Below are 10,099 nucleotides of genomic sequence, written 5' to 3'. Positions count from 1 at the left end.
AGGTGATGCGATGAGGTCATTGCAAATGCTGAAACAGTGCCTTGCTGTTGTGCAACATCACCAAGGGACTGGTTTTCCATTCTTTTCCCATGCAAATTTCCAACATGCTTGAAAGGAAGTGTTTATAGAAAATGGAATCCAGTCAGAATTGTTTGGTCAGAGACAGGATTGTTGTGGTTGTCAAAAATGGCTTTTTCCTCACATGTTACTTCAGCTGCTACTTAATTGGGTGAATCCAAGAATCCATGCAGTTTTTTAAGACCACAGAACTCTTGGTGTTTTTATATCCCTCATGAGTTAGTTTTAGTACCTTCAGTTTCTATAATTTTCTTTTACAGTGGGGGAGGATGCAAGTCCTTTTGCATATTTCAGTGGTGAGAGCTAAACTAAGCATCATGTGAGTATTGTGGTGTGTCCCAGTTTTCCAAACCGAGGCCATGTCCACTGTGCCATCTACCTGCTGAGCCTATCCCCGAGGAGGGCTGACCTGCATCCAGGCTCCACCTTGGCAGGCAACCAGGACATGATGGCATTCATACCTGGCCTCAAGAGCTCATGGCTTGAAACTCAGTTTCTTTTTTATGCTATAGATATACACTCTAAAGAGCAAAAGACAATACCAAGACTGAAAAATACTTGCCACCCAGATGCACGAAAAATACTGCTTTCTCTTGGGCAGCCTTCACAAAAATTAGAATAATAATCAGGCCTATTTAATGCTAATTTATTTTCTGCTGTCAAAAAGAGCTGATGGTTTATTCTAGCATTTTGAGCTCTGTTTCAGAATATCCCTCAGAATTTGTAATCAGGATCTTAGGCCTTCCCTATATCTTTACGTGAGAGGACTGATAATACATAGTCCTGAAATACGATGTCAATATGTTGCTATTCTACACAACTATTTTTTAATATCATGGATTTAGTGTTTTCTTCAATACCTACAACTCAGTTTTTCATACTCTCTTCCACGCATTTGCTTGGAAATAAAGAGGGAAAAGTCATGGAATGTTAGAAAGCACCCATTTAATTTGCCTTTAATTCTGGGAGGCTGCAGGAGGAAGAAATGAAGAAGTTGTCACCCTGATATGAGAACAAAGCTGAGTGATAGTTGCATTGTAAAAACATTAAGGAAACTCCCTGCTTTTTACAGTCACTTGTAGTCCTTTCAAATGACAAACCAGTTAAAGAATTTCTAGGTAGGCTAAGTGGTCTCTCTGGTATTTTAGAAAATGGAAGAAAACAGAAGGTAAAGCATATGTTGTGTTGAGAGAAATTCTGAGATTGAAGGTGTGATGCCACTTAGACACTGACAGCTGCAGTGGTCATAACTTAAAATGTCTTTACAAATACTAAAACCTTAGAATCAAAATTATGCTGTCATATGGAACATCACTGCTCAAAAAACATACAATATTTTGAAGGATCTCTTTGCTGTTTTACGTATTATTTTTCTCATCTGTAACTACTGCAAATTATGCAGTTATGTTTCTACATTCTGTGTCTAATTCCCTTATTTATCATACATTTGTCTTTTAACACTCCACAGTCTTGTCCTGATATTACCCAGAGCAAAAAAGTAAGACATTTAAAAATACAAAGGAGTCCACTTAATCTAATGAATGTGTTTGGCCATTTACATTCAACTCAGTCTAGATACTTTGTTTTTCTTTCTACAGCCCACTGTCGATTTCATCTCTGGAAACAGACCAGCCCATGTTCTCAATTTTTCTCTTCAGTAGCCCTTAGAATTTATCCACATTTAACCCTTCCATTAAACAGTGCTGCTTACATTTCACTTTTCAAATTGATGGAATTACTCTGTTCTGCTGTATTTGTTAATGAAACTAAATCTTCTATTCAGCCTTCACAGGCTTTTTTGGGCACTAGGCTATGGATTTACTGGGGTTTTGAGCCTTTCTACATTCATAAAATCTTTCTGAATTTGCTGGCTACTGAATGCATCTGCTCCATTGATATTTCTATGCTGATTCTACTTACTGTTCTTCAACAGCTTTCTGGACGATCATTTCAATTAGAGCACAGTCTTGAGATTTTATTTTCCCTAGAAGAATTATGTAACATTTATACTGAGTCATATTTGCCATCTGCTGATCCAACCACATAAACAATACAAATTCTTGAAAACCTGAGATTTTCCTTAGCATCTGCTTCTAATCTAATTTTTCACAAATGTGCAGGTTTATGCACACACTCCTGCCTTACAATTAGCTCCTCACCAATTACTGGCACCTCTTCCGAGGCTCTCAGCAAACTGGAAGGAATCTCTTCATGCAGAGCATGCAGAGGATACATGTGAGAAGGTGTTTATCAGGCCATGCATGTGACTGCCTACAAAATCAAAAGCAAGGGAGGAAAACAGGGAAATTATGGCACTCTTAACACAAATTCAGAATGCAGGGGGGCTCTTAGTTTATGGCTAACTTCTTTGGAACTAGTTAATGCTCCAGTGGGTGCCAACAAGACACAACTTTTTATTGGTTTTGAATTACAGTTTTCCACTGTGAGTGCTGTGGCTAAGGACTTAAACTATAAATCCTAATTCATGTGATTACACGTTTATATATTCAAACCACATTGAAACACTTGTGATCACAGAATCAGGCCTTAAAATTGCTATTTATATCATACTCAATAAGAAAAGCTATAGTTAGAGTCCTTATTAATTTTACGCATGCATTCAGTTCTGTGTCCTGCTGACAATATTGGAGAAGACATAATTTTACATCCTGAAAATGAAAAACTATGTAAATTACATTTTCTAGCTAAAATATACTGTTTTGTTTCTGTGGATGACTATTGAAATGACAGGTCACCATAAGGATTGGGTTTTTTTTGCTTTTCTAAGAGAAAATCAGACCTCACAATGAAATTTCTATCAATTTTTAAGATATTAAAATTGCTTAATTAGCTAACAGAAACACAAAAACATCTGTAGAATTGTTACTGTCAGGGACTAAAACAAATAATTTGTTAAATCAACAAGGACCTTTCCACTGCCTTAAATGTACCATAGGTTTGGTGTAATAAATACTGTCCGAAAACAGAACATTAGAATTCTGCCTAACACAATGTTATTTCGCCACTGCTCCCATTGCTTCTTGTGAACACGAGAGGAGAGTGGGAACACATGGGACAGTGCCACTGATCCCAGTGGGAGAAGGGCGAGGGATGATAACTTATTTACTTATGGTCCTACCTACCCCAATTATTAAACTAAAACAGGAACACAGGGCTATCATTTTGTTCTTGCGCATGCACAGTATCAAACCATGCATTTCTCAAGGATCTGCCTATGAGCTGGCCAGCACTGAGAATTTTCAGCATGGCTTGAAAGAACCCACAATCCACGAGGAATGATTAATTTTGGACCCCGGAAAAGTCACACAATTTAAAAGGTCTCTGTAACAGAACCGGGAGCTCCAGAAGGGCTGATTGGATTTAATACGAAATATATTGTTATATTCAGTTATATTATTATATTCAGTTATACCTATACTAAGTGTTTCTTATCCTTGGAAACACTGAGAAGCCGCGACCCTGGCGTGCGGCAGGTGCCGGGAGTCCCGCCTGCCCGATTCGCTCCTGACCCCGCGGGGCCCGGGTTTTCCTGTCTGCCCGCACCGCTTGCGCAGCGGAGCCGGCGCTGTTCGTGCGGAGCCCCCGGCGCTGTTCGTGCGGGGTTCTCGGAGCTGCCCGTGCCATGTCCCCGGCGCTGTTCGTGCGGGGCTCCCGCCGCGCCCCTGACGGCAGGAGTGCCGCGGGCGCCCCCGCCCCGCACACTGTGCCACGGGCCCGTCGCCCCTCCCGCACCTGCTGGCAACCGCCCCGCGGGCGGGCGCGCGTCCCTCAGCGCCCGCCACAGGAGCCGCCTCTGCTCCCTCTGCTCTCTCTGCTCCCCAGCCCCCGTGCTCAGCGCGGGCAGCCGGCCCCGGCCCGGCGCTGCCTGAGGCCGCTCGGAGCCGCCGCGGGGGGCGCGGCCGGCGCACCTGGCGGGGCGCGGGCGGGCGGCGCTGCCGGCACCGCAGTGGAGCGTGGGGCGGGCCGGGGCCGGGGCCGGGGCGCGGCGGCCACGGTGGAGCGCGGGTTCGGCGGAGCGCCGGGGCGGGCGCAGGGGGCGCCGCGCCCGGGCAGCCACTGGGAGCGCGCCAGCCGCGTCTCCTCAGCAACGGGCCTGGCACGGCAGGGCTGCGCCTCCTCCCTGCCTCCCTCCGCCCGCTCCTCCCCGCTTCCGTCCGTCCGTCCGTCCGTCCATCCATCCGTCTATCCATCTGTGAGGGTTGTTATCCCTGCTGGCCCGTCCGGCCATAGGAGCCGAGGCTGCCCGCTCCCCCCGCCCCATCCTCTCGGCCGGGGCTGTGTGTCCATGGGAGTGGGGGGAGGTTCTTTATTGGCCTCGTCCTCCCTCTCTCCCTCCCTCCCCCCTTCTTCCACACTCCACCCAGAAATGATCCAGTGAAACTAGGAGGAGGTGATTCTCCTCCTCCCTCCTGCTGCTGCTCCTGCTGGTCTGGAAGGGACTGCAGGAATCTCTGCTGTGCTCTGCTCTGAGGCAGGGTCTGGGGAGGGGAGACCGTTCTGTGGAGGGAGGGAGGGGGCCGCAGTGGCCCGGGGTGCCGCTCTCCCGTGGGGGGCTGCTTGGTTCCCGACCATGGGCAAGGACCAGGAACTGCTGGAAGCCGCTCGCACTGGGAATGTGGCTCTGGTGGAGAAACTCCTCTCTGGAAGGAAAGGAGGGATCCTGGGCAGTGGATCTGGAGCTATTCCCTTATCCAGCTTATTGAGGTAGGGACATCGTTCCCCATCAAATGCTGGGGATATTAACCTGTTCTTCCCTATCATTATTATCATCGCACCTCTCATCTTCATTTCCATTCCCGCATCCTTCATAGTAACAATAAATCGTTCACTCTCTCGCCAAGTACAAGCATGCCAGGGTTTAAAGTCACAGGCAGTCATTTTATTAACATAGTGGTACTGAATTTCCTGCCTTCAATGCGTCTGCAGGGTCCTTGTTCATTCTGTTACTAGCTGTGGTGCAGAACTTATGTTTTGACTGTTGGGCTAATACATACAATGTATTAATTACCCTTCCTTTGATATTTCCATCTTCCAATTGCTACTTTAATCACAAATGGAAGTGTTTATCACAGACAAGGCATTGCATCGTGGAATTCTGTGTAAAAAGACATAGCTTCACCTCATACCCTCACCCATAGCTTCTACCCTTGCTTGCAGAGGAAATTAGGCATGCCATCGTAATAAGCCTACAAAACAAAGAAAGAGAATCTTTTTTTTGTGGGAGATCATCGAGGCAGAGGAGGTGTAAAACTTAGGGAGCAGGTTAGGTAAGAGCAGCATTACTTTCAAGGTACCTGGATTTAGTGGAGTGAAACTGGGTTACTGCCCATGTTGGGTGATAGGGCTTAACTTCAGTCATTAGTTGTATCTCCTGCCATCTCCAGCATAGCTTTGATCATAAGTTTCATCATGCTCTTAAGTCACAGCATTGTCACACTCATTTATGGCATCTGACTGTATTCAGAGCAGAGAAGGTCTGCAGCACACAGTCCAGTCCTAGTGTTCAACACTAAACTAGGCATAGCAAAAGGAGAAAAAATGAACTGAAACACTGTTGACCTAGAACTTGAATAAATTTGGGGTTTGGTTTGGAGTTTTTTTTTGTTCCTTAAAGAAAGAAAAGGCCTAGCACAATGGAAATTGATTAAATTAAAATATATTTGTGCTTCCCTTGCCAGTGCCTTCTTGTCAAGATATTTATATTATTTCCAAGTTCCCTATCAGGGAAAATTTATTGTTAACTCTCTAAATTATACTGTTTAAACTCTTTTATAAAATCTTGCTATTTTAAAGCTAGGTTTAGTGCTGTAAATAACAACAGTTCAGGTATTCATAGTTTACCAAAGTTCCGTGGCACCCCTGTTCAATGAGCTATTGCACCACTGTTGAATTACTAGCCCATTGACCAAAACCAAAACACACCATGTGATTGCTTTTTGTACTGTACTCGAATAGGCTGCTTAGGAAGAAGTGTGCCAGCTAGTCAGTTGAATTTGAAATATGATACCCACTTTTCTAAGTACAGGAGTAAGTTCACTTCAGTACAATGACTGGCCATTTATAATCTAGTTCTAACACATGGTTTGTGCAGAGGCTTTCTCCAGGGCTAGTGCCTGTGCTGTATTCTTGCACCGCTAATTTCATGTTGTATATTGTGAGTTCTGTATATCCAGAGGGGGTGCATTTGCTTGTGCTTGCCTCCCTTTATTAAATAGCACTGTTGTATGTTGTGTACACAGAACACGTGAACTGTGTGTTTTGTATATACAGATGGGTCATCACAGCCCTTGTTTGTTACTCAGGATTGGCGAATTTTAGGCTGTAAAGTCAACTGACTTTTTTTTTTTCCTGGAAGTGCACTTAGCTTGAAGAGAAGTAAAGCAGATAAAACATATACTGTTTAATTTATGGCATTTCTTACTAATGTCAACAAGAATGTCTATGGCTTTCTGTAAACACAGCTTCAAAAATGCAGAGTGAACTTTCAGCTGTATGCTGCATCCAGCTGTATGATGAAATATTTCTAATTTAGAAAGAATTCATTAAGCATCATTAATGATGCTTAAATATTCACAATCTAACACACTATGGAACATAGGGCATTTTAGAGGGTACAGCAGGAATGCTCAAAGCAGAAACTAGTATGCATTATAGTAAATGTATTTTATGAAAGAATTATATGTGACAGGTATTTTGACATAGCTTTTTTTCCTTTGTTTTTGGAAATGTTCCATGATCTAACTGATGCCATTAATTATGGATTAAGTCCAGAATGACATGCAAGATTAAACTTGGATCTGTCTTGGTACAGAAAACATGGAAACAATGTGAGAGTCATATGAACATCCTGATCCTGTTTGGGAAATCAACACTTACAGATAGTAGCCAAGCTGTAGAAGAGCCATACTTGTACACTATAAAAGTTTGAATTTGAGGGGGATCCAAAGATTTTTTAAATAGAAGACCTGAAGAAGTTTACTAGTAGAGCTATATTGGTATCTTTGCATACAGTTTGTTAGAATAAAAACTTTTGATGGTTGATTTTTAAAAAGCCACAGAGAAAAATATAGGGGCATAATTTTCTTAATTTTATTTAATTTTTAGGAGTAATTTTGACAGTAACTCCTGCTGTTTTGTTGATCATAATTATTGCTCAGTTTCAAAAATGGTGCCCCAGAACTGTACATATCCCACTGTGGTGAGAAAGGTGTATGTTGCTCTTTCTTTCTCCTTTTTGGCAGTGCTGTTTCTAGTGTTAGCTTGGAAAAGTCCAGCTCTTTCAGCATGCATACAGACTAATACTCTGCCTGATGCACTGGTCAAGGCAGTAGGACTACATTGTCCCTTTAGATTTCTTCCAAGTGCTGAAAACAACTCAGTTTATGTGGCTGAACGCTCTATGGATAGACATGATTTTTTGCCTGAATTTGTCTTTACAGTAATTATGTGCCCTGTGAATGAAATTTAGTATTCATAAATTGAAAAACATGCATTGATTGTTATCTGAACCAATGAACAAGCTATCTGAGCTCTGATGTCCTATTTGCATTTTTATAACAACTTTTTTTTTTCTTAACGATTAATGTGCTTTATGGCACTTGGGGGAAAATGAGGGCAAACTTTTGTATGGGTATTCTATAGCTTGACCTATTTGTTGATATTAATTGCAGACTAAATTATACAAATTTTAAAGGCCTGACTTTTAATTCCTAAGTCATTAAATTATGACAACAGTTGAAGAAAACAGTTCTGTTCTGGAAGGCTGTTTAAGCACACATATAAATGTATGAAGGAATTCCTGCGAGAATTTAAACATGTGCTTAGAGTATGTGCAAAGTACATAAAAATGATGTATGCTTAATTAAGACCTCATATGCGCCCAAATATCTGTAATACTTACTTACATAATACCTCATGGCCAGATTGGTTTATATACAACAATGACAACAAATCAGTGATGTTTGACTGTGTGGACTCTGTAACTCATTTCAGCTCAGGAGAAGTTTGGAGGGCTGCCCTGGGTAGTTTGTGCCCCTGCCTCAATATCCATAGTTTGCTCTGTATTGTAAAGATTGTGGCTTCAGGTGCAAAGATCTGCATAAAGCATTGCAACATACTAGAGCAAGTAACCTAAGTAAACACCTGTAATTTAGTTGCTTAAACTTGGGTACTTAGTGGTAGTTTAGGTGCCCAGGTGTTTTCTGAATGGAATGATGGACTTTGACAAACAACCAGCAACTCTGGAGATAACATCTAAATTCCCGGCGTGATACACTAGGACATCTAAAGCTGTGCTACATGTTTTGCCTATGGTCTCTAACCCAAAACATTAGTGCAGGGCCGGAGTGTCTTCTTTTACTATCTTGAGACACGTCATAAAACGTTCAAAGTTTAGAAGACTTAAGTCTAAATTTATTTTTTGTTTCTTTGTGAATTCCACTGGAATTGTCATAAATTAGTATATTAAATATGTTTCATCCTAAAAAAAAGTTTTTGAAGTTTAGAGTTATGGATTTTTTTCCAGATTGCAAATAGAATTTTCACGTATTTTTATGTGATTTCACTGGCTCTTATATTATTCCAGTGTAAACATCAAAACTTGACAATAAAATCCCACAGTCTCTCTAGAATTTGTCATTAATTTCTGTATCCCAAATTCTTAAATGCATATTAAAGGATTTAACACATAGGAAGAGTAATGTGTTTCTAACAAATCTGGTATTTTTAATTTTCTTAATTTGATTATCTCTGTATACATAGCATGTTTTAATTGACCAGCAGTTTTTCATAGCTGGATAGAGACAGCCTTCATTTCTTTCAAAGAATTTTTAGGAAAAATAACTTTGAAGGTTTTAATGTATCTCAGAGACCTTACCTCATTTTGCCACATGTAGCCATGCACATGCCCATTTCTTCCATGTTACTGGCAGGAATGGATAGTTTTTTGTTATACGTTAATTTTTAGTCTTTTTAAACTGAACACGTTAAAAGAGCTTTGGTTTTTTAACGGGACTGTGGGATTGAATATTAATTAATATGAACTGGCACCGAGTAGTAGGGAAGGTTGAATTGGCCCTTTTTTGCTCTTTGTTGGCTGCTGCCATTACACAGCATGAGAGGGTGGAGCAGCCTGCCTGGAGCTGGTTCTTTCCCCTTCCACGCTTGGCACTGTGGCCGGGAATGGTTTCGTTCTTTGCTCAGCCTTACTTAGCGCAGCTACACCATGTGTAGGCCTGGCCCAAGTTATTTCTCCTCCAAAGTGTAAGAAACACGGCAAGCAGATTGTCAGTCTGGGAGTTGCAATCTGTTTCCTCATCTGTTTCTCAGAGCAGTGTCTTGCTTGCAGCAAAGCCACAGTTTAGCCTGATGGCCTCAGTGTGTGCTGAAAACCACACAGATCCTCTTCTGTCCTTGTGCACAGCCCTCTGATTCATTCAGCTTCCTTTGTGAAAACAGATCGCACTTGGTAGGTCCTGTAGAGCAGGAAGTACTTAAAATGTTGAAATACTTTATGAAGCTTTAGTTAACAGTTTTAAAGCTTTTTCATGTTATAATTTGAATAACAAATGGACCAACTTAACAAGAATAAGGGATCTATTTCTGTTATTCATTACAGCTAGCATTGTTTAAAGTAAGGGGACCTTAACAAGATAGTGTTATGTGAGATTTGCAGTTCCAGAGTTCTGGGTTCACATAATTCCAAGGTATTTATTTCAGACAACCAACACAGATAATAAAATGGAAAATATTTATTACATAATTCAATATGGCATCCAGTAACTCTATTTCTAATTTTAGTCATACTACTTTTAATGAATGAAGGGGATTGTACTGATGTCCTAAGCAGAGCCCAGCATTCCCAGATTTCCCACTTACCTTCATTAATCTAATTCTTTTGAGGACATATTTAATCTTTCTTTTTTTGCCTTTCAGTATGGAATGCAAACTAATAATCAGGACAACAGTTAGTTTATGCTATTTGGTATTAGTGGTAGTTGAT

General features: G+C 41.5%; 1 protein-coding gene across 5 annotated transcripts in view; it reads left to right on the top strand.

The window, feature by feature from the left end:
• Window positions 1–4,488: 4,488 nt before the first annotated feature.
• ANKS1B (ankyrin repeat and sterile alpha motif domain containing 1B) overlaps window positions 4,489–10,099 on the top strand; it is a 415,189-nt gene continuing 409,578 nt past the window's right edge. For 3 of the 5 annotated variants that reach the window (XM_064702134.1, XM_064702132.1, XM_064702136.1), the window contains exon 1: window positions 4,489–4,803. In XM_064702134.1, coding sequence (XP_064558204.1) covers window positions 4,670–4,803 — 134 coding nt within the window. In that variant the 5' untranslated portion in view covers window positions 4,489–4,669. The remainder of the gene's footprint in view (window positions 4,804–10,099) is intronic. The other 2 variants (XM_064702135.1, XM_064702133.1) reach the window with 1 other exon arrangement.

This window comes from Zonotrichia leucophrys, chromosome 1A (assembly GCF_028769735.1).
Source record: "Zonotrichia leucophrys gambelii isolate GWCS_2022_RI chromosome 1A, RI_Zleu_2.0, whole genome shotgun sequence".
Lineage (NCBI taxonomy): Eukaryota > Metazoa > Chordata > Aves > Passeriformes > Passerellidae > Zonotrichia > Zonotrichia leucophrys.
This window is presented reverse-complemented; position numbering and strand designations above follow the sequence as displayed.